Source organism: Myotis myotis, unplaced genomic scaffold, assembly GCF_014108235.1.
Source record: "Myotis myotis isolate mMyoMyo1 unplaced genomic scaffold, mMyoMyo1.p scaffold_m19_p_17, whole genome shotgun sequence".
Lineage (NCBI taxonomy): Eukaryota > Metazoa > Chordata > Mammalia > Chiroptera > Vespertilionidae > Myotis > Myotis myotis.
In genome coordinates, this window is record NW_023416321.1 from 9,528,397 (window position 1) to 9,551,836 (window position 23,440).

The window sequence follows — 23,440 nt, forward strand, 5'->3', positions numbered from 1 at the left end:
TATATCCCCAGACTGGAGCGGCATCTGACGTATTGTAGACCTTCAATAAATATTTGTTGAACTAATGACATGTCAGTACAGGGAGTTTCTGGAATGGCATCAGCCTTTGAAGGGCAGAGCATCCAGGAACTTGGGAACAGCAGGGCTTCAGAAGACTTGGGCTCCTACTGTTCTGCTTCTCATTTGCTGGGTGTCTTCAGGCTAGTCTCTTAACCTTGGGTTAATTGGAGGGTTGGGAACAGGATTAGTCAATAATCATCATATGGTGTCCATTTTATGCAGATGTCAGGCTAGTAATAAGCATCTTAGGTAGATTACTAGTAATAAAAATGATCCCCTCTATAACAAAGGCATCATTTTAGTCCCATTTTACAGATAAGGAAATAAGCCCAGAGAGGCTAAGAACCTTGCCCCAAGTCATGTGGGCTAGCAAGCAGTGCTGATTTCATAGATTCTGCTTGTCCCATTGGGCTGTTGCATAGCCCTGTGGTAGGAGCAGCAAATGGGTCTCTGCTTTCAAAGTTTAGTTTGTGGTGAAGCACAGAGAGCCCTGGATGAAGTTTTGTAATTAAGTAGCAAAGCCATTTTGTCTTGATTCTATTATGAGGTCCATTGTTAACCTTTGGCAACTGTCAGACTCTCCATTCGGGGACGAATGAAGTCAACTTTCCTCGCCATTGGGGTTTGAACCATCTTCTGCACTTCTGCCATTTTCCCTCTGAGCTAGAAGCTTTCGGGAACCAGGGCTGGGGGTGGGATATATGTTGGATGGAGCTGCTGAGTAAACTCCCCATCTGAATTACCCCAGTGCTGTAGATGTCCCTGGGCAGCGTATGTGGGCAGGAGGCCTTCGATGTCTGAGCTATTCTCTCCCCAGGTGCTCATAGGCCCCAAGTTCCTGAGCTGAGCTTTCCTCAATGTGAAATGTACCTTCTTTTCTGAAAGGAAAGTACATCTCAGCTCTGGCACCCTGCCTGGGCTCTGGATACAGAGGGGCAGCTTGTCACCATCCTGAAGGGAAGAGGAATGAGAAATGGCTCTGTATGAATAAGCTCTCTATAGCAATAAGCAATGCCTGCTATTTTCTGAGCTCTGCCCTTCAAAATATTACAGTTTTTTGAGTATGACCTTGAGCAAATTCAACTTTTCGGATCCTCAGTTTCCTCATCTGTAAAATAGGAGTCCGAATGAAAGAAAATGCATATGAAGTTCTTAGCATAGAGCCTCACACATGAATTAGTTTAATCGATCGAGAACTATTGAGTATGTGCCAGGCACTGTGAAAGGCACTGGGAAATGAAGCAAATAAAAATCTCCATCCTATGGAGTCCACATTCTAATGGACAATACCTCATAAGTATTCAAAACTGTAATAGAATAATCATAATTTTTTTCAAAATTCTGTTTGGGAGGTAGCAGAAAGGAATGTGGTTATGGAGAAAACAAAGCACAAAGAGTTATTAAAACAATTTCCACTCAAACCTGGCTAATTTGATTAGAGGATGTGTGTTGCCTCCAAAGGAATTTGGGGATTTGGTGAAGAAATAAAGGTCTTTTTACTCCTGCACAAACCTCTGATTTGATGGAAGACCAGCAGCTGCAGTTGGAGTCCCAGAATGGTTGTGCATCGAACCCTAATTTTCTAAGGTCTAGAACTGGAGGCACCCGGGTCCTGTACTGTCACATGTGTCTAATCAATGTTCCTGCCTGCCTGGTTCTATTTGAGTCATCTGGGTTTTATTTTCATTCGATCTCTGCCGGCTGCTAACAAACACCATCTCCTCCTACTCTTTTCAGGCAAGAACGGGGCCGGAAAGACAAAGTCTTTCTCCAGAGCAAGAGTCCTGGAGTGGGAGATAGTCTCTCCCCGATGGTTCCCAAGGAGAAACATGCAGGGGTGACTCAGGCCCTGCTTTGGGGTTGTCTCTCGTACCAGTAACTAGCGGAGGCGGGTCCTCTCTTAACTGTGCCTGTGAACGCCTTCTAGAAATGTTTACAACTCTTGCCTGACCAGCTGTCTGCCACATTCCCTCCTCTCCTTCTCCCACCTTAGCTCCTCCCTCACTTCCCCTTGACCATGGTCCTGGTTTCCCCATTTTCTGCCTCCATCATGATGAGCCCTGATAATATCATGGTTCTTAAAAGGAATTTAGACCAGTCTCCAGCTTTTTCGGGTGAGGGGAAGTAATTAACCCAAAGTCACACCGCTTCATTCATTTATTCACTCAACCAAGAGCACGCCTTACCCTTTAAGACTTAGCTTAATTGTCACCTCATGGGGAAACCTGCTTTGACTACTTTATCTAAAGCAGACCCCTCCCCCCATTCTTCTCTATTTCTGTCCCATGTTTCTTTTTACCCTTTATCACAATTTCTAATTGTTTCATTTTTTAATCTTTTTCGTCTGACTCCTCTACTAGAATATAAGCTCTATGAGGGCAAAAAGGACATGTTTGTCCTTCAGTGATGAGCATGCACTGTATTCTCAGCATCCAGCACATTAATAGGTGGTTCAAGAAGTCTTTGCTGAATTGCCCAGCTGGTGTGGCTCAGTGGTTTAGTGTCAACCCATGAACCAGGAGGTTACAGTTTGATTCTGGTCAGGGCTCATGCCCAGGTTTTGGGCTCCACCCCAGTGGGAGGGCTTGCAAGAGGCAGCCAATCAATGATGCACTGTCATCATTGATGTTTCTACCCCTGTTTCCCTCTCCCTTTCTCTCTGAAATCAGTTTTAAAAAATACATTAAAAAAGTAAATCTTTGCTGAATTAATTAAGGTACAGTGAGCAGGTAGCCTCAAGGCACCTGGGGATATGAAAATAGATGGGACATAGTCCCTGCTTTCAGAACTGCCTTGTTTTAGCAACAGAACCAAATAATTCGGAATGTGATGGGAACAGGTCCAGATTGGAGATCCAGGTTGGGGACGGGGGCAGGGTATTTTAGGGGCACCTAAAACAGGCTAGATCTGCCCAGCTGGCTTGGCTCAGTGGTTGAGCCTCGACCTATGAATCACGGTTCAATTCCCGGGCAGGGCACATGCCTGGGTTGCAGTCTCCATCCCCAGTGAGGGGCGTGCAGGAGGCAGCCAATCAATGATTCTCTCATCATTGATGTTTCTATCTCTCTCCCTCTCTGAAATCAATAAAAATATATTTAAAAATAATAAAACAGGCCTAATCTCTCTGGGGCTTTTGTTAACAACTGCTTAGAAGCCAGGATAAACCATTTGGCTGTGACTCAGGCCTGTGTCCTGCGCAGCCCAGTAGCATCAGGGGCTGACATCTCATCTCCTGGAGTGTGTGCCCCCCTTCCAGTGAGGGAGGGCTTGGCTGGCAGTGTCACAAGTCCAGTTGGTAGCCAAGCCCACAGCCATGGAGGCCCCAGCGATAGCCCCACACCTTCCAGCCTAGTTTCTAATCTTTTGCCTGGTCTTCTGCTTCAGGACAGACCCTGTGCAGCCTCAAGGAAGGTGACACCTGCCCAGCCTTCAGGATTAGTGGGGTGACAGCTGTCCCAGCTGGGTAGCCTCCATACCCAGAGGGCAGATGGGTTGTCCCACATGGCTCGGAGAAAGCTAGAGCCTCAGAGAGAAGAGGATGGCCTGCCTTCTTGTTCAGGAACCCCGAAGAGGAGGAGGAGGGAGAGCAGTGAGAATCCCTTTCTTTGAAGAGAGGGTCCAAGCCCCTGCTGGCTCTCCTGGGAGGAGCTCACCCCTCAGTCCAATCTTCTCCCTACAGTGGGGCAAGATGGCAGTTGCTGCTGCTGTTTCTCAAAGCTCACAGCATGCAAGAAACCTCTTCTTTCCTCCTCTTCCCTTTCCAGATTCACCCTCCACCCCACCCGCCAGGAGCCTCAGGCCTGGGCAGCCTGAACCCTCCTTCCAGCTAAATCAGCGGTTCTCAACCTGTGGGTCACGATACCTTTGGCGGTCGAACGACCCTTTCACAGGGGTCGCCTAAGACCATCCTGCATATCAGATATTTACATGACGATTCATAACAGAAGCAGCATTACAGTTATGAAGTAGCAACGAAAATAATTTTATGGTTGGGTCACAACATGAGGAACTGTATTGAAAGGGCCAGAAGGTTGAGAACCACTGAGCTAAATGATGAGCCTGCCCAAAGCACCCCCCTCCAGCCCCCCCCCGCCCCCCATGCCAGGGTTGGCTGCTCGGGGCTGAGCCAGAGTCCTCCAGCTTCCTCCATCATTTCCTACCTGCCGCCTGGCTGACCAAAATGACTCAACACCTTGAGTGTCACAGAGCAGTTTTAGCTCTCATCCCCATGGGTACAGGGGCTGGGGATTATCTCCAACTTTATTCAGAAAGGTTAAGTAACTTGCCCGAGGTCACACCGTGGGAAAGTGGCAAGAACAATCAAACGAAAAACCAAACTTGCATCTCCCGCTCAGTAGCTTGGCAAGTGCTGAAATGATCTTTGTGGGGAGGGGAAACGCTGCTGTTCCTTCATTTCGCTGGCCCGTGGGTGCGTGTGTGTGCTGGGGAAGGGGATTGTGTGTGTGTGTGTTGGGGGGCGGGGGGGGGGGTCCTGTCCCTTCCTAAATGAACCTTTGACCTCCTTAGTTCACTTTCGCTGCCGAAGAAGTTACTGCTTTAACTCTCGTCTCTCCGACTGGACTCGTGTGTACCTTATCAGAGCGCTGCCCAACAGCAGTGAGGAGCAGGGCTAATGTTTTCCTTCTCAAAAGAGCAGACACCCCCCCCCCATCCAAATAGCCTCACTTCCCCCCAAACTGTATACTCAGAAGCACATACAAAGCAGCACCTGCCCCTGGCACAGCCCGCAGGTGCCCCCACACTCCCCCCGAGCCCCGCCACGCGGCGGTGGAGGCGCGGGGAGGCCGCGGAGCGCGGGGCGGGCGCGGCGGGCGGGCGGGGCGGGGGGGGCGCCGGGCGCGCTGCCAGGAGGGCCGCACCGGGGGGCCGGCCGCCCCTCTAGCCACGTGGTGGTGGCAGCGGCGGGGTCCGGGGCGCCTTCCCAGCTGGAGAAACCCGGAGCAGCCGGAGAGGAGGAGGCGGCGGCGGCGGCGGAGGAGGAGGAGCGGGGCGGGCGGGAGGGAGGGGGGCTGGGGGAGGGCTGGGGGGTGGGGAGGGACCCGGCGGCGGCGACAGGGCGAGAGCGAGCGCGGTGCCAGGGGGGTGGGGGCACCGGTGCCCGTCCGGGGAGGGAGCCGGCGGAGGGGGTGGCGGCGATCACCAGCAGGAACCGCGGCAGCCGTGAGTCCCGGCGGAGCTGGGCGGGGGAGGGGCGCGCCCCGGGCCGGCTCCCGGGGGTCGAGGGGGCCCGGGAGGAGGTGGCGGGAGGGGGGCCGGCACTTGGCCCAGGATGGCGGGGAGGGGCCGGACCCGGCGTCCGCCGCCCGCATCCTGGCCCTGGCCCCGCTCCGCCGCTCCTCAGGCCGCGCCGCCTCCCGAGCCCCTGCCCCGGCCCGGGGACGGCTGACCGGGCCCGGCCCGCGGCGGGGAGGGGGCCGCGCGGTCTCAGCCCGCCGGAGGGGAGGGGCGACGCTTTCTGTCGGCGGAGCTGAAGGGGTTTAAAGGGCGGCTCTTAAAGGGGCCGCAGAGGGGCCCGGGCCGAGGAGGCACCCCCTCCCCATCCGCCCTTCGCGGTGCCACCCGGGGCCGCCGGGCGGAGGGGAGAAGGCGGGGGAAGGAAACAGTCGGGGCGGCGCGGGGCCGAGCCCCTGCGAGTGCGGGGCCCGCGGTGGCGGGCGGGGGTCGGCTGTGGGTGTGGTGCGCGCTGGCCGGCGGGGCTGGGGGAGGGGACGGCCTGGAAGGAAGGGGTTAACGGTGCGGCCAGCCCTCCGAACGGGCGCACACGCTCCGCACTCGGTCCGGGGCGCACGCGTCTCCCTGGCACCTAATGGCGGGGGAAGGGGTGGGGGAGGGCGGTATGGGGTCCCGGGCCTGCGCCCCTGCCACCCCAGGTCCTGCTGCAGGGCTACGGGGGGTCGCGAACCCCACTGTCTGCACTCACACCTCCGGAGCCCTCTCTCCTGCACACACACGGGCTCCGGCGCGCGCACACACCTCGGACATTCCCATAGTCCCTCACGTGACCCAAACGTGCCCACCCGCACACACGCTCACGCACGCGTGCACACACGCGCGCACACACACACGCGCACACACACAAACACACACGGCCGCTTGGCGGCTCCATCCTGACCCCCGCGCGCAGCCCCGCTCGGGCGCTCGCGGAGTGTAACGCACCTACACTCATTCACAGACACACACGGCCCACACATGCCAACTGCAGACACATTCATAAACAGGCCGGGAGCAGCGCGCGCACCCCCGCGCCCAGCCCACTCTTTCGGGAGCCCTGAGTCATTCCTGCCCCCTCCCAGGGCTCCCCATGTCGCCGTGTGCGCGCCCCCAGGGCGGGCTGGGGGACTCGGGCAGCCCTCTCCAGCGGGGCCGGGCCCTCTCCCAGCCCCCTGCCCCTCTGCGCATCCTGACGCTCTTCCAGGACTTCCTGTGGGTCCCAGGTCAGGGGTGAGGAGGGCCTGGAGGGTGGCCATGGCCGCGGAGAGTGGGGGAGGCATTTCCTTTTCCTGAACTCTGGGATCCTGCAGGAGGAAGCTGGGGAGTTGGGCGGGGGCCCAGCAGAGGAAGTGCTGACAGTGGTGGGGCTGACCCTCCCAGGAGCACTGAGCCTTCCTTAGAGACGAGCCAGGGGTGCCAGAGGCCGGGGATGAGGGGCTTGGCAGAGAGGTATTTGGGGGAAATGAGGCCTGGGGTGGAGAAGGGGCTGAGGCGAGTCAAGGCCGGCCCCCCTGTGGGCCCCATGCTGAGAAGGCAGCGCTCTCCAGTTCACTGGGTTCCAAAAGGAGCTCATCCCTGTTGCTAGACTGGCTTATGTGCCCCAACTTGTCATCTCCCCCTTGCTTCCCACCCCCAAGTCTTCACCTGGTCCCAGCCCCTCGCCCCAGCCGATGCAGGGAAGGGATGATGGGGCTTGGTGGTCTGGAAGCGGGCTGTGGGAGATGGTGGGGCAGGACCTGGCTGCCTCTCAGCTGGTCACAGGGCTCCTCAGGCCAAGACTAGGGGTGTCAGGGGACAAGCTTCAGGCCGCCCCCTCCACCATGTCTCCTGCTTTCCCAGGAGGCCCAAGGGGTGCTGCAGCCCAGGCCCTCGCCATGGAGTCCATGTTTGAGGATGACATCAGTATCCTGACCCAGGAAGCCCTGGGCCCCAGTGAGGTGTGGCTGGACGCTCCTGGAGACCCATCGCTGGGGGGAGACATGTGCTCTGCCTCCCACTTTGCCCTCATCACGGCCTATGGAGATATCAAGGAGCGTCTGGGGGGCCTGGAGAGGGAGAATGCCACCCTTCGGCACCGCCTCAAAGTTTATGAGATCAAGGTCAGAACTTGGAGATGATGGGGGTCTGGCTGTTTGTGTGTGTGTGTGTGTGTCGGGGGGGGAGGGGGGCTGCTAAGGCAGGAATTGGGGATTCAGCAGAGATTCTAGGGATCCGAAAGGGAGGTCAGGATACAGACTCTTGACACTTGAGAGTCCCCCATGAGAGATGGGGGTGCTTTGGATGGGAACTCTGGGTAGCCCAGAGTCAATCAGGAGGAGATCAGGAGGGATACGCGTTGGAGTGGCGGGCCTGGGGTCTAGAGATATGGGGTGTGGGAAATGCCTACAGGCCCATGGGAACTGGGATGTGCGGATCCCACTGGAGGAGGGGGACAATGAACCCGCAGCCTGGGAAGGGAGCCAGGCACCAGCTCTCCTGAGGGCCTGCCCACCATCCACAGTACCCTCTGATCAATAACTTCGGAGAGGAGCACGGCTTCTCTCTGTATGAAATCAAGGATGGCTCCCTGTTGGAGGTGGAGAAGGTCAGCCTACAGCAACGGCTCAACCAGTTCCAGCATGAGGTGAGCCCCTGGCAGGCCTCTGGGCTTTCCCTAAGCTTGCTCCAGTCAATTTCAGACACCTCCCCGACCCACCAGCCTCCGGCCTTCTGTCCCCTTGATCAGAGATGGCCATGATCCCCCTTAGGGCTGGCCACAGCTCCCCCTGCCCCTTTCCTGGTACTGGGAACGGGGGTGGGAGGCACAGGGAGTGGGAGACACTAAGCCAGCGATGGGCCTGACTGGCGTGCACCCCAACCCTCCGGGCCCCCATCCAGTTGCAGAAGAATAAGGAGCAGGAAGAACAGCTCGGGGAGATGATCCAGGCTTACGAGAAACTCTGTGTGGAGAAGAGCGACCTGGAGACAGAGCTTGGGGAGATGGTGAGGCCCAGGGAGCTGGGGTGGGAGAGTGTGACCCGGTTGTGTGTCACCCTGTGAGTGTGCTTGTGGTGTGCACCCCGCTGCGATCCCGTGTGTCTGTCCGTGAGTATCCATTTGGCCTTGTAAGTGGGGCTGTGTGTGCCGTGTCGGTTGTGAGTGACTGTGTATGTACTGACCATGCAGTGTCGGGGGGTGACTGTGTGAGTGACTCTGTAGAACATTGTGTCTCTGTGTGTATGTTTGAGTCTCCTGCTGGGTCTACCCTGGGCCTACAGCACTGCTCCTGGAAGGCTTTGTAGGTGAGGGCAAAGGTGACCGGAAGTGTCTGCGGCTGCTGGGATGGGTCTTGGCATGTGTGTGAATCAGGGTATGGCCATGTGTGTGTGAGCAAGTGAGCAGGGGTCAGAATCAGGAGGCATGGTCTCTTTCCACTCCTAGCTGCCACCTGGGGGAAGTCACGTAGCCTCCATTCCTCCTCTGAAAAGCGGGGCAGATAACCTCCCTCAGCTGTTGTGGACATTAGTGTAAAAATGCTTTGCTTTAATAATCAAAAGCACTTACGCGGCACTTGCTAGGTGCCAGGCACCATTCTTATCTCTTTAGATAGTTACTCATTTTCGTCCTGATGACAAACCTAAGAGGTAGGTGTGGTTATCCCTATCTCATAGATGAGGTAGAGGAAGCCAGAGTGGTTGTTGCATATGCAAATGGCCCTGAGGTGGTGTCTGGACAGGGGGCTGAGGCTTCCTAAAGTGTCCCTGTGTGTTAGGGACATGGAAGGGGCATGAACTCTGACCTTGCAAGAGGCAGTAGCCAGAAACATCTGCACTGCAGTTGCTGGGAGAGGAGCCCTCGAACTCATGGTCACTGGAGGGTGGCGTGACCCGGGGCCTGCTCAATTTGGGGGTGATGGCTGTTCAGACAGGGCATTCGGGGGGCTCCAGGGGCACCCTGGCCCTGTGCAGACCCTCACCCCCTTGTTTCCCACACAGCGGGCCCTGGTGGAGACCCACTTGCGGCAGATCTGTGGTTTGGAGCAGCAACTGCAGCAGCAACAAGGCCTCCAGGACACAGCGTTCTCCAGCCTGAGCCCCCCGCCGGCCCCGCCCTGTGCTGATCTGGACCTGCACTACCTGACCCTGAGGGGGGGATCTGGCTTGAGTCACGGTAAGATCTCAGCTCCCCCTAAACTTCCCTACCCCGAACTCCCCAAGCCAAACCCCCATTTCAACACCATTGGACACCCCCAACTTCTCAGGTAGTCAACGCCCCATTATAATGCTTTGCATTTCCCCCATAATCACCCCACCTCCCCACCTGTTCCCTCACCCCATCCACTACTACCCCAATTTCTGCCATCTAAGTCCCTCTCCCGCCACCCTGGCTACCCCCATGCAATTCTCGTAGGTGCCAGCAGAGGGCACCCCAAACCAGAGTCCCCTGCCTGCTCTAGGTTGTGATTAGGAGAGGTCCTGAGGAAGCTCAGGGACTTGAGTCTGGCCAGGGGAGTCCTTCAGGGGCCATCTTCTTTTTCCCTGGCCTCCAGGAAGGTTAGGAACAGCAGCCCAGCTCCCCCTGGCACACTGTCCTCATTCTGGGTGTCTGTCCTCTAGCTGTCTGTCTCGGGTCCCTCCTGCTGCAGTCCTCACCTCTCCTCCTGTGTTGGTCTGGGAGGCAGTGGAGGTGCCCAGCAGCTGGACTCAGCCTGACGGTGTGCTCTCCCCGCCAGCAGGCTGGCCAGGCCCCGCGCCGAGTGTGAGTGAGCTGGAGCGGAGGCGCCTGGAAGAGGCCCTGGAGGCTGCCCAGGGCGAAGCCCGGGGGGCTCAGCTCCGGGAAGAGCAGCTCCAGGCCGAGTGCGAGCGGCTGCAGGAGGAGCTGAAGCAGCTGCAGGAGACCCGGGCCCAGGTGAGCGACAGCAGGGCACAGGCCCGGGGCCCTTGCTCTGGGACCTCTACGGCTCCGTGGAGGCCTGGGGGCTGCTGCAAATAGCATTGAGAGGTTTAAGACTTCCTCTCTGGGTGCAGCCGTCCCTGGGAACGGTAGAGGAGGGGAGTCCAGACCAGATGAGGTTGGCGTCAGACCTCTCCGTCTTCTCCCTTAGGATCTGGCCTCCAACCAGTCGGAGCGGGAGATGGCGTGGGTGAAGAGAGTCGGAGATGATCAGTAAGTCATGCCTGCAGTCCTCTCCCTCTTCACCTCTGAACCCCAGCGGTGGCGTTTCCCAGGCCCTCCCTTTGATTGACGTCTCCCTTTGGCGTTGTTTGGGGGGGGGCCTCTCTTCCAGGCCGTCAGAGCTGTGGGGTTTGGGTTGCTTGTGTGACTGCATCCTTCACAGGAAGGAGGCGAGGTTTTGGGGGTGCTCGGGCTCCAGGAGGTTCCCTTTGCTTTCCTCTGGCACCCAAGGCTGTGTCTGCTCGAGGTCGTTGAGAGAGGCTGCCTCAGCAGCTTGCTGCTATGTTCTGTGTCCCCTGCTGAGTTTTGGGGCCTCTCTGGGGCCAGGAACAAGGCCCAGCCAGTTCGGTTAGCCCTGCCCTCCCCTCCCTGATGAAGAGGAAGGAGATGGCTTGTTTTTTATGGGATTTATGGTGCCTCATCTGTCTCAGGAGAGGGTTGGAGGGACTTCCTGGGGGGGGGGAGGATTAGAATGTACTCAGCTGGGTGCCCCTCTGGAATCCTGCCAGGAAAGAAGGGAAGCTGGAAGTAGGAAGGGAGCTATGTCAGTGAGGAGCCAGATGGTGGGGGCTTCTGGGGCAGCTCTGGGCAGCTGGGCAAGGGAGAGCTGGCAGCCGGGTAGCAGTGAGCCTGATGCCTTTCAACATCCGCACCAGCTCATCCTCTCCCACTTTCTGAGAAATAGGGTGCAAACCTCCTTCCGCCTAAGCCCTCTCCCCTGAGATGAGGTGTATGGCACAGGCTTTCTCCCTCCATTGGAGGGGAAGACGGAGGCCCAGAGGGGGGCAGCAATTCACCCTCCATCACACAGCATACTCTGCTATAAGCCCCCAGAGGTCCTCCCCCAGCAGGCTTCCTCCTCACCTTCCTCCCAGCTTCTGGCCAGTTGGGGATCTCCTCACCTCCCTCTGCACCCTGGGGTGGGGGCCTGGGTGGAGCTGTGATAGCTGGAGGGGGGAGCGGGGGGTGAGAACACAGTTTGTGGGCCTGGTGGGTGGGACCCCTAAGCTAGGCTGCTGCGGGGCATCGAGAGGTCTCTGTGGAGAGGGTCCACCCTAGCTTGTGGCTGGGACTCAGCCCATACTCATCCATGTGCCCCGACCCGGAACACACACACACACACACACACGAGTCTAGAACCTTCGCTTGCTCCAAAAGTCACACTGCAGGGCCCTTTATGGGTCACTGAGTCCAACCCTTCTCAGAAACCAGCAGTGAAGACACCCCCAGGTGGTTGAACCCCGAGAGAAGACAGGGGTTGTGTCGAGGCTGGAGTCTGAGCAGCCAGGCTTCGAGTCCAGGGATGCTGGGGTGCTGAGTGGCTTGGCTTTACTGACCTCACCTCTCTGGTCCAGAGGTCAGTCGTTGCTGAGAGATGTGATGAGAGGGTGAGGGCAGAGGAGGGGTGGTGGGTGCCAAGGGGCCAAGGCTGAGGGTGAGTGAGTGGAAGAGAACACCCCCCATAAAGTGCTTTTGGCAGTCAGGTTCTCCATCCTGCTGCTCTGGCCAGAGCAGCCCCTTCTCCTTCCTCTCCCTGCACCTGCCTCGCCCAGTCCCTTTGGCCATAAGGATGCGCTGGTCTTACCTCCCTTGCCTCCTGGCTCCTCCCCTCGGTCCCAGTGGTTCACATGCTGCCTCCGGGCCTCCTGGACCTCCCTGCCTGCCGGCCTCACACTGGCTGGCAGGCTGGGTGTCCCTGGACAGTCCCAGCTTGGCAAGAGTTAATTACCAGAGGAAGTCCTCACTCCCCCTGCAGTTTTATTTTCTTATAAACTCAGCTCCTTGTGGTAATAGTCCGCTTCCCCGGCGATGCCTCCCCTGTCCTCCCACCTGGGGAGGCCTCCGTCACCTGTGTCGGCTCACTTTCCCCCACGACCCCTCCTCTTCTTCCTACTTCTTCCTGACCCTCCAGGCTGCTGGGAATGTCACAGATGGGTTTACCCAGGAGAGGAATGCAGGGGCTGCATTATCGGGTGGGGGTGTGAACGCTAAAGAGGGGGCCCCAGAAATGTCTGCGTTCAGCCTCCTCCCATGTTGGGATCTTCTGTGTCCCCGAAAGCTTCTCACTTGTTCTCCGTTTGGACACCTCCAGGGCAGCTAGTTGTATAGTGGGGAGTCCTGGGTGTTAAAATGCACCCCCTCATGCAGCTCCTGCCTCTATTAATCCTCCGACATAGGTCCTTCCTGTGCTGAGGCTGGGAGGCAGCCCAGCCCCAGGGTTCCCCAGTTCCTCCCATTCCAGCCCCTGGCCCATCAGCTCTGGTCATCAATGTTCCTCTGAAAATGGACACCCAGACCAGACGCATCCAGGTCTGACCTCCGGGCAAGATTTCCCTGCCCTTTGGAGAGCCCCGCACCTGGTGACCGATGCCCAGGGAAACAGATGGCCCCGGAGGGAGAGCTACAGGGGCCGCTCCGGGGCCAAAGGCATGGGGGCCACTCGGGGAGGGGGTGGGAGTGGAGACCACCTGCTCCTGAAGGTGCCCTGGGAGGTAAGGACCCCAGGAGGGTCCCTGTCCAGGGGGAGGTGCGGAACCCACACCGCCTGCCCTCCGGGCCCAGCGCAGAGAGCCTTTCTGAGGTGTGGCCCGCGCTGAGGGAGGAGGGGAAATTGTGGAGAGGGGGTCCTTTGGGGTCTGAGGGCTCTGAGTGAGCAGGGCTCAGTGAGGGGAACGAGGGCTCAGTGAAGGGGGGAGTTCGCTCCTGAGGGGTCCACCGTAAGAAGGCGCGGGGCTCAGTGTGAGTGACGAGGGGTTAACTCTAGGTCTTTCTTCTTTCCCAACGTGGGGGGCTCAGCGTTGCAGCCTGGGCCCTTTTCCGCCCACCCCCACGCCCCTCTCCCCGCCCACAAGCCTCTGCGTGGGCTGCGGTTAGTGGTGGGGGAGAAGTGTGAACTCGGAGAGAGAGGATGGAAACTCTGCACAGAGGTCAAGGGCAGTGTAGGGTGGGTCAGGGCGGAAGTCGGAGACCCCCGTGTACCCTGAGCTTAGCCTCATGCCCCAGAAGCAGCGGGCCCAGGGCCTCCCCCTTCACGCTTCTCACCCTCCCTACTTCCTTTCTTTCAAGTCTCCTTCAGCCAGGCACCAGCTCACAGGAATTAACCACTGAGCACTTGCAGCCCTGGCGGGCGGGCGGGCGGGCGGGCGTGGGGCAGGGCTCTGCTATTGAGGCCCACCACTCCCACCTCATTGTGGTCTGAGGGATTGGTGGGCTTTGGACCGGCCTTGGTCTCGGGCCATTTCCCTGCCAGGAAGGCAGAGAGGAGCTCTTACCACACTCTCTCCCTCCATGGGAAACTCCACATCCTCCCCTCCCTTTTCAACCCAAGTCACTGAGCTGGTGTCTCCAGAAAAAGGATCAAAATGGTCTCCCCTCCCTCACCTGTGTCCTAGGCGCTCCCCTGACCCTTCCTCCATGCCAGACGCTATGCGAGGCAATTTACCTACAAAATTTCATTTAATTCTCACAAAAAAACCCACCAAAACCATGTGATGAAGGCATTGTCCGCTTTTACAGCTAAGCAAACTGAGGTTCAAAGAAGTGAAGTAATCAGAGACGCTAAGTGTACCTATCGAGCAGGTTCTGAGCAAATGGGTTTTTTTTTTCTGCTTCAGATCCTTCTTCAGGCTGGAGGCCCTTATATCGGAGGGGCCGGGTGATTTGTTGATCAAACCTGATCCCTGTAGCAAGTGCAAGGGGCACCGTTAGTATTTATGCTGGCGCCACCGGTGGGAACCAGGACAGTGCTGGGCAAACTGGGATGGGTGGCCCCTCACTGAACCAGGGACCCTGGTTCCCAGCCTCTCTGGGAGCGGCTCAGCTTGGCTGCGTAGCAGAGGCGCCCAGGCACCCTGACATCTCGCTGTGCTGGAAGCATGGCAGGGCTGCCGGGCTCTGCGGACCGCAAGTCATAGCTGGTCGAGGAGCGTGAAGGGGCGCAAGGCGCCTGAGAGGAAGTGGTGGAGCGCTGGGTTGTTGCAGAGCGACTTCCTCCTCCCGCCGCGGCCTGTAACCTCAAGTCCGCTCCATGGCCCGGTGCCTGTGGTCCCCTCCCTTAGGGTCGTGTGGGAAGACTGATGCTGGGTGTGCCTGTGGGTGGTGGAAAGTTTGGTCCCTAAATTTACCCACAGGGGGGAGGTGACTGGGGGCAACTGAGGGCTGCTGTGGGCAAAGATGGGAGGGTCAGGAGGGCTGGATGTCTGTTTTCCTCCCGATCCTGAGTCAGTGAATGATTCTGACTGACCCCATGGCCAGCTGGCCCCTGACCCCATTCCTGACCCTCATATGGAATCCCATCCCTGACTCTAACACTCTCCCTTATCCGGACCCCAACTCTGTCCACAGTCTTGACCGAAAATGATCAGCCCCAGCACTAAGCTGACCCTGAGCCCAGCCTTAACCTCGACCTCCAGCCCTTTCCTAATTCTCCTCCACGACCCCGCGCGTGAACTCCAACCCTGCCACGTCCTCACTGGCGCTCCAACACAGGGCGCCCAGGGGCCTCTGTGTCTCCCAGCTGGTTTGGGGCAGAAGGGCCTTTAGAGGAGGAGGACACCTGGGTCTCTAACCTTGGTAGCTTTAGCAGCAATAGTGAAGATTGTTGTTGCCAGGTGGGTTCTGAGATCCCCGACTTACGCGTGGGAAGAGTGAATGAAAGGATAAGTCAGTGAAGGGTGGAAAGGTTTGCTGCAGCGGGGCCCTTCTTCCTGCCAGCTCTGCCCTTGGCTCCTCGGAAGGTGCCAGCTCAGCAGGCCGAGGTGCCAAGAGCATGTTTGAATCCCGGCTCTGTGTCACCGCTGCTCGTGACCTTGGGCCGGCCTCTCACCGGCCCTGCCATTCCGCTGCCACACACGTCTAGCTCCTTCCTCTCTCCTCCCGGGGCGGCGGGGATGACGCTCAGGGCGCCCGGCCACTTTGGGGTCTCCAGCCTCTTCCTCCTCCTCCGCTGCCGTCCCGTCTCCACTTTCCCGCCCTTGCCGCTCCCTCCTGGAAGGCGGGGTGTAGCGGAGCGGTCAGAGCTCCCGTCCAGCAGCTCCATTACTCCTCGGCTCTCTGACTTTGGTCAAGGACTCGGCCTCTGGGGACCTCCATGTCCTCATCTGTAAAATGAAACACCGTAGGGTGGCTGTGAAGATTAAGCCAAGTTCCCAGCACAATGCCTGGCCTGTGATGAGCGCTCGTACAGGTGATTTGTGATTCTCCTCTCCCTGGGTCCCTCCCAGGTTCCGAGAGACTCGGAACGTCCCCGTAGTTGAAGCCATAAAGAAGCGCCCGAATGTCGTTCACCTGCCCCATGCTTCCCGACCGGCCTCGATGGTGGAAAGTAGCAGGGCCAGGAAGCCAGGAAACAAGGTGCCTTCAGGTGTACGCGTGTGACTCTTGGTTGTGTTGTGAAGTTGAGATTTTTTTTCCACTGAATTGGCAGTGTTTTCTAATGTGAGTCATTCGGGTCCTTAGCGTATTTTGCCGCCTGGCTGTGTGCATCTTGGGGTAGGGAGATGACACCCAATGAAGGGGGCGGTCCCAAAGGGTCATAGGGCATCAGGGGTTGGCTCCGACCGCCTGGCCAGGTCTCAGGTCTCTGGGGAGGCTGCCAGGGGTTCCAGCAGAACAGCCCCTGCCTGCCCCAGGCACCCAGATCAGAGCTGTGAGGGCTGGACATTCTGGCCAGGGCCGCCTTTCTTCCATTTCCTGCTGCTCTGTCTGTCTTGTTGTGAGGAGGCTGCCAGAAGCTGGCCCTGGAAACTGGGCTGGCTCCTGACAAGGGGAGGAAGGCAAGCAGGGGAGAGATAGGGGCCTGGGAACGGAGGGTGGCAGGTGAGATCTCCCAGGCGGGGTGTGAAGGCAGCGACCTGTATCTGTCACCTGAGATACAGCAGTGGCTGCGGACGGGGAGAGAAATGGTGGCTGCTTGGTCAGAGGAGGACGCTGCTCCGAATCACTGCCCTGCCCTGAACCCCTCCCATCCCCCCCCCCCCCCGGCGGGGTGGCATGGTCCTTCGAAAGCCCCAGTCTGATGGGGGAGACACAGCTCCTGCCCTCAGACTTCCCCAGGTATGAAGGGGGTAGCCTCCCACCGGGGAGTCCCCACGTTAGTGTGGGACACACAGACTGGACCTCCAGTCTGGCAGGGCAGGTGGCGTTGTCCCCACAGGCCCATAGGCTGAGTGGGTGGACACAGGACACATTTAGCCAACACAGGGGTTGCAGCCCTTCAGCGAGGGTTTCCGAAAGGACCCTCCTTCCTCCATCTCGGCCCACCATCTGATGGGCGGGTGAGCGATCTCCCTCCCTAAGGGGGAGGCTTGTCCCCCAAGAACCCCAGCCTGTTGGCAATAATTTTGTTTTGACCCAAAAATAGTTTTGTTGTGGGAGGCGCCATTGTCTCCCCCACCACCCAGCTCTAGTAAGAGAGCCAGCCAGGGAGTGGGGTGAGAGTGAGGGAGCTCAGTCATCGCCTGCCCTGCACCTCAGCTTTTCCTGCCCTCTGAAGCCCTAACCTCACGACTTCCCCTCCTCTCCTCTGGGGCCACACACACACTCACTCTCACACCGTTCCTCACACTCACCGTACTGGCCTCACACCTCCCTCCGCTCCCTCCCATCCACATCCATCCTCTCTCACATGCCCGTATCGTGGGGTGGGCAGGGCCCGAGTGAAGGTCTGGAGAAGTCCCCGCCTCATTCCTGCCCAGGGCCCTTCAGCCCCTGGGGCCAAAGGGCCTCCCCTGGGAAGTGACCCACCCGGAGTGGCTGTGCCTCTGCCTGCCCCTTCCCTCCAGCCCCAGAGCCCCTTCTGGACTTGGTACGATGGGGGATGCAAGAGAACCCAAACCCGGCCTCCCGGACTCTGTCCAAGCCCAGGCCGGAAGGCAGAGACCCCAGGCCGTGGCAGAGCCTCGCGTGAGGTCCGGACGGTCTCTCTGGGGCCAGCAGGCCAGGGTGGGGGCGAGGGGAGGGGCAGCGCTGACAGTGATCGGAGGTTCTGGGTCAAAGTGACCTAAAGAGAGAGGAACAGTCGGTTCCAGCTTGTGAGGGTGGGTGCCCAGAGAGCCGAGCAGGAAGTGGAGGAAGAAGGAAAAATGGATGGAAAGGCTCAACTCACTCTCCATGTCCTGGGTCCCAGGCCCTGGGCAAGGTGCTGAGAATAGGAGTGCAGTGATCGTTTCCCAGGGAAGTTCCAGAACCAGGCGACGTGGGTAAGTTTTCAGTGTGAGTGGTGCCCCCTGGAGGCGAGTGGGGCACAGCCCTGTGTTCCCAGAGATCTCCCTCAGAGGCAGCTTAGAGATGGAGGCAAGGGACCTGGACCCGGACCGGAACCGGCAGACTTGGGCTCCCCAGGAGGCCATGCCCTTCACTTCCAGAAGGGGGCTGGCTCGCCATGGGCCGTGCATCCGTGCTCCCAGCCTCTCACAGCCGAGGGCTCTTCGGGGACCCCCTGCCCGCGGCCCACGGATGGCACTTCCACTTTTAGTAGGTGCCCTCCGGGAAAACGCACGGTGACAAGAGCTGCTGTCGGTCCCGTGCGGCTTTTCGATGAAGCTGTGTTTTACTGGCCACCACAGCTTCTGCACAGATTGGAAAAACACTCACATACACCTGTGTGAGATCGTCCGGGCCGCAGGCAGTGCCTGGCGACACCTGGACTCAGGGACCCCCGGGCATCACTGAGCTCCCAGCCCCAGCCCATAGTCTGGGAACCACTGCCCTAGCCCCAGGTTCCATTCGCTGGGGAGAGAGGGCGGCTCCCTGGAATCAGGTGGCATTGAAATTGGGGTAGGAGGGCCCAGGAGGGGGAGAGGGCCAGGTGCTGGCGCAGAGCCCGTTCTTGCTCCACAGCCGTGACAGGAAACCCACTTTCCTCCTCTTCCCTGCTCCCTGCCCTCTGACCTCAGGGTCAGGGAAGGCGGGGGGCCAGGCCGTGACCTGGGGGACTGGGTGTCCTTCAGGGTGAACCTGGCGCTGGCGTACACGGAGCTGACGGAGGAGCTGGGCCGGCTGCGGGAGCTGAGTTCTCTGCAGGGGCGGATCCTGAGGACGCTGCTGCAGGAGCAGACGCGGAGCGGCGGTGAGAGGGGCCGGGCAGGGGCCGGGCCGGGCAGGGCAGGGCGGGGGGAGCTACGGAGCCATCCCGTGGCCGGGCCACCCTCCGCTTCCCTTCCCTCCCAGGCCCGATGCTCTTCCCTGGCGTGAGGAGGAGGAGGTGGGCGGTGGGCTTTGGTGGCCAGCCGCCCCGGCCCCCAGTCTGACCTCTCCTCTCCCCAGCGCGTCCCCTGACCCGGTCCTGCTTCTCTTCCAGGCCAGAGGCACTCGCCGCTGTCGCAGCGCCACTCCCCGGCGCCCCAGTGCCCCTCGCCCTCCCCGCCGGCGCGAGCGGCGCCCCCGTGCCCCCCGTGCCAGTCCCCCGCCCCCCAGCGCCGCTCCCCAGGCCCCCCGTGCCCCTCGCCCCAGCAGCGCCGCTCGCCGGCCTCGCCCTCCTGCCCCTCGCCCGTCCCGCAGCGCCGCTCGCCGGTGCCGCCGCCGCCGTGCCAGTCGCCCAGCCCGCAGCGCCGCTCCCCGGGGCCCCCCGCCGGCCCGGCCCCGCCGCCCCGGCCGCCGCCGCCCCTCCCGCCGCCCGGGGAGCGCGCCTACGCCAAGCCGCCCAGCCAGCTCGCCAAGGCCGGCTTCCAGGGCCGCCGCAGCTACTCGGAGCGGGCCGAGGGCGCGGGCTACGCGGGCGCCCCCCCGCCCTGGCTGCAGGCCGAGGCCGCCACGCTGCCCAAGCCGCGCGCCTACGGCGCCGCCGAGCTCTACGGCCCCGGCCGGCCGCTCAGCCCGCGGCGCGCCTTCGAGGGCCTCCGCCTGCGCTTCGAGAAGCAGCCGTCGGAGGAGGAGGAGTGGTCCGTGCCGCCCAGCCCGCCCAGCCCCGAGGCGGGCGCCATCCGCTGCTCCTCCTTCTGCGCCGGCTTCCCCGTCCCCGAGTCGCCGGCAGCCGCGGCCTATGCCCACGCCGAGCACGCGCAGTCCTGGCCGTCCATCAACGTGAGTGGGGCGCCCGCCGCCCGTCCGCGTGGGGGATCGGAGGCCTGGCCGCCGCACCCGCGCGTCATCCGAGCCCGCCCCGCGGCTTCCCGAGGGCCGGGGAGCGAGGTCCCCGGTGCAGGGCGAGGCCCTCCCAACCACAGCCCTGGTTTTGGTTCCAGACTCCACCGCCTGGTCGCTGTGGGGTCTGGACAAGGGGCCCACCCTCGCAGACCCTGAGTTTTCTCATCTGCATAGTGAGGGCAGTGATTCCGTTATCTGATTCCATTAGAGGGCTCCTGGGAGGGAGGCCACAGGCTGCCACCCCCCAGGACCTGAGTGGGACCCTCAGTAGTGAGCATCTCCTCCTTCGGCGACGGAGGCCATGCTGACCCCGAGGGTCCTGGCTGACGCGGGAACAGGCCTCAGAGCCCGTTTAAGACCTGTCTTAGAAGACACCCTCTCTCAGGGCTCCATCGTCTCACGGAAATAATGAGTTTCCTGAATGTCAGATTCAACTCCTGTCACCTCGAAGGATCCAAATACATTCCAAAGCCAAACAGAAAATTATTTTGGGTTATACGTGGCCTGGGACTATTCAGTGCTTTGAGTTATCTGGCAGCGGTGTCTTAGTCACTCTTGGGGGCATGTCTGGGTCTGGCCTTTCCTCGCTCCCCCAGAGGCCCTGGCAGATGTCCTGGCAGACTGAGCAAACCCACCTCCTTACACACACCTGCTGTGACCCGAGGCCCCGGGGTGGGGAGTGGATGCTGAGCTGGTGGAAGGTGGGCAGGGACGGGGAGGAGAGGGTGGGCACTGGACAGACGGTGCCCAGAACCCTTCTGCATGCGGCAGTCCTCCCTGCCCTGGGTCCCAGGGAAAGGGCAGGCTGGGATGTGGGGAGCACGGGGAAGGGTTGGGGATCGTAAGTGACTTCCCTCTCTCCCCGCAGCTGCTGATGGAGACAGTGGGCTCTGACATCCGCAGCTGCCCCCTCTGCCAGCTGGGTTTCCCTGTCGGGTATCCGGATGACGCCCTCATCAAACACATTGACTCCCACCTGGAGAACAGCAAGATCTAGGGTGCCTCCCCCACCCACTGGCTGTTTCCCTGCCCTCTCCCATCACCCCCAAGCACTCACTCACTTTGAATGCTGCATGAATCTTGTGGGGGGCCCCTGCCCCTCGCGACCCCCAGATACCTCCACTAGCTACCAAGTCAACGTGTGTGCCATCTTCCCTGGTCCAGGCACCACTCAGCCCTGGGTCTTCCCAGGAGGTCAGTCAAGGCTCTCCCCAGCTCCCTCGCTTCCAAGGGGAGATGGGGATCCAGGCTGGGACAGGGAGGGGGGACCCTACCCAGCCTCTCCCTCTGCCTTTCTGTTCTCAAACACAGTCGGGTCCCAGGAGATGGCTAGTGGTTGGGCCTGGGGGAGAGGGAGGGTATCAAAGGACTCCAGGAGCTCCCTCAGCCCCTCCCCAGACATCCATCTTTCTCAGGCCGTGCTCTGCCCGAGGAACACAGCCTGAGTGGGGTTCCAGAGCCTGCCCTGTGCACTGACACCAGTTCCTCCATCCCATGGCCAGCTCAGGGCAGGTGGCCTGGGCCCCTTTTGGGGGAAGGAGACACTTTGATTCTTGCCACTCTCTGCAGGCCAGTCCTGTTCTCCCCCTCTGCCCACCCTGGGGAACAGGGAGGGTGGGAGAGCAGAGGAAGGACCCTGAAGGACTGGAAGGATCCAGCCTAAAGAGGCTGCCCTATGGGCCAGGGGTCCCTGCACCATGACCCTCAGGCCAGGGGACTGTCTGTGCCAGCCTTCGAGGCCCGTGCGCTCCCCCTGGAGCCCCCAGCACCGAGGCACAGATGCTTATGACAGCTGCTCCCCTCCCCTCTTACCCCCCTCGAGCCCTGGCACCACAGGTACCCAGGATCCCGTGTGTGACTCAGGCTCTGTTAGCTGGGTGGGTGTCATCAGCCCTGCCTCCCAAGCCAGAACCTGAGGATGGGCCCAGGGTGCTGTGGAGATCAAATTCAAAAGAGCTAACCCCTTTCCCACACCCCAGTGACCCACATTCCCTCTGTGAAATCTACCTCAGAGTCGTACCCTCAGAAGGACGGGTAAGCAGGAGGCCAGGGGGTCCCGGGGCTGAGGTGGGGAGCTTCCTACAGCAAGAGCCTGCCACCCACGATGAATCCACCCCCCGCTGCCAGCCTCCCCTGGGTCTCAGCCCCAGGCCCGTGGCAGCGGACGCTACTGTCAGTGCATGTACCATTCTGATCCAACTCTTCCAGGCCCCTCCCTCCTCACACGTCTCCCCTCCCCCTCAGCGTGGGGGAGTGAAGGGGTGTGTCAGGCGGGAAAGGGGCCAAGGACTCCAGAGATGGCATTGTACCTTGAGTGTTCCTCCAGGGAGGGGAAGTGGGGACGGGGAATGCAGAGGGGAGGTGGGGGCCCCCGAGCCCTCTGAACAAGTTGAAAGTCCAAATAAAACTTACCTGTTCCATCTGCGCTCAGTCTGTGCCCTCCATGGCAGGGGTGGGGAGGGACCCAGAGGTCTTGGAAACAGTATCTCACAGATACACCACCATGGAGAGTGGTCATTGGGCAGGTAGGGGATGAGAGGGCACCCATGTCTCAAGGTGGTTCTGGAGGCATAAGCATGCGAGTGGCCGTAGATGACTTGTGATGAGTTTACTGAGGACAGATCTGGGGTAGCAGAGGGTGTCTCCGTGACAGAGCAGCCACCCCAGCCCTGAGCAGGTGTCGGGGTCTCTTGAATTTCCCTGCCCCAAGGTCTGGCAGGTGGAGGTCTGCAGCCCTCCCTGAGGGCTCATGTATTAGTAGCAGCTACTTCTTCATCAAATGGTTTCTGCCTTCCAGGAACCAGGCTGCGGCCTCAAAGAGGAAGAACATCCGCGTTCCATGTCCGCATGAGTCTGAGAGCAGGGGAAGGGCTGGGCTCCAGGCCGAGAGCTGCTTCAGAAGTCGCACAGCCCGGGAGGTCAGAGCCAGGTCACGAACCCTTGACTCCTGCTCCCGCCAGGGCTACCCTTTCTTTGCACAAAGGGCCTGAGGTTCTTATGCATCAACTCAGGGTGCCTTTCATTTCCACGTGATCCTTTCACCCTTAAAAACAAGAGGTGGGGGCAATTGCTAATTGAAGGCCCGAGGTTCAGCTCTAGACCCGGGGTGAACAATCTTCCCCACTTAGTGTCAAGGTCCAGATCCCCAGGCGACTGCCCAGCCCCGCTTGCTCCTCTAAAAGCTCATCCAGCCTTGATTTCATCTGCAGTCACGTGCTGAGGGACGGGAGAGGTGAGAACAGTGATCCCTATGGAACATGGCTTCACAAGTCGTGGGAGAGAAGGTTCTGGAACTTCTGGCACATGGAGGCTCAGTGCCCCTTGGTACTCCCCCATCTCAACTCCCGTGCCCAGGTTTGGGGTCTGGGTCCTGTTCGGGTCTTTGGAAGCATTTGCTGGAAGGGCGTGGATGAATTAGGGGTGGCACGGGAACACTAGGCAGAGAGAAATCCTGGCCATTGAGAAAGGAGGCGAAGGATGAGCTGGAATGAGCTGCTGGTAGGGGCACATCTGAAGGTTGGGAGGGTGTGGCGAGCGGCTACAGCGTTTGGACAGGTTCAAGCCTCGGACTAATGAGAGGGCACGGTCCTCTCGCCACGTGCAAGTCCCAGCACAATGACAGCCAAAGGCTATGGTTGTAAGCTCGACCTTATGGTCTGAACCTGTGGTCCCACGTGGTTGAGTGATAAGGGCTGAGGGAGGTGCAGCAAGTAAACAAAGCTTGATCAGGTGCCTGTAATTGAGTAGATTCGAAACCCAGGAGAACGTGGTAAACATCTTGACCACGCCCTTACTCTGCCGCGTGGAATCTGCTATAAAATAGACTCGGCTTGCAGGCCGTGGCTCTGTCTCTCCATCAGAGAAGCAGCGTCCCACGTAGCCCCAGCTTTCTTCTCTTGTCTGTCTTCTC

The 23,440-nt window shown here is 59.8% G+C and overlaps 1 protein-coding gene across 3 annotated transcripts; it reads left to right on the forward strand.

Annotated features, from left to right (window-relative positions):
* Positions 1-5,119: 5,119 nt before the first annotated feature.
* TBKBP1 (TBK1 binding protein 1) lies at positions 5,120-21,950 on the forward strand. Of its 3 annotated transcripts, none has more exons than XM_036341779.1 (10): positions 5,120-5,241; positions 7,132-7,391; positions 7,793-7,915; positions 8,170-8,274; positions 9,267-9,441; positions 10,004-10,179; positions 10,376-10,437; positions 18,396-18,514; positions 18,746-19,467; positions 20,399-21,950. In XM_036341779.1, the coding sequence occupies exons 2-10, from the start codon at positions 7,167-7,169 to the stop codon at positions 20,525-20,527; spliced, it is 1,836 nt and encodes a 611-aa protein (XP_036197672.1). In that variant the 5' UTR covers positions 5,120-5,241; positions 7,132-7,166; the 3' UTR covers positions 20,528-21,950. The 3 variants fall into 3 exon arrangements, with proteins under 3 accessions (XP_036197672.1, XP_036197673.1, XP_036197671.1); XM_036341780.1 differs by lacking the exon at positions 5,120-5,241 and adding an exon at positions 5,286-6,741; XM_036341778.1 differs by lacking the exon at positions 5,120-5,241 and having other exon boundaries at positions 5,286-7,391.
* Positions 21,951-23,440: the final 1,490 nt, after the last annotated feature.

Coding starts and splice junctions, on each gene's coding strand:
- TBKBP1 (XM_036341778.1), top strand. CDS start 6,963: ATGCAGGGAAGGGATGATGGGGCTTGGTGGTCTGGAAGCGGGCTGTGG. Junction 8,275..9,266: donor AGACAGAGCTTGGGGAGATG/GTGAGGCCCAGG, acceptor TTTCCCACACAG/CGGGCCCTGGTGGAGACCCA. Junction 19,468..20,398: donor AGTCCTGGCCGTCCATCAAC/GTGAGTGGGGCG, acceptor CTCTCCCCGCAG/CTGCTGATGGAGACAGTGGG.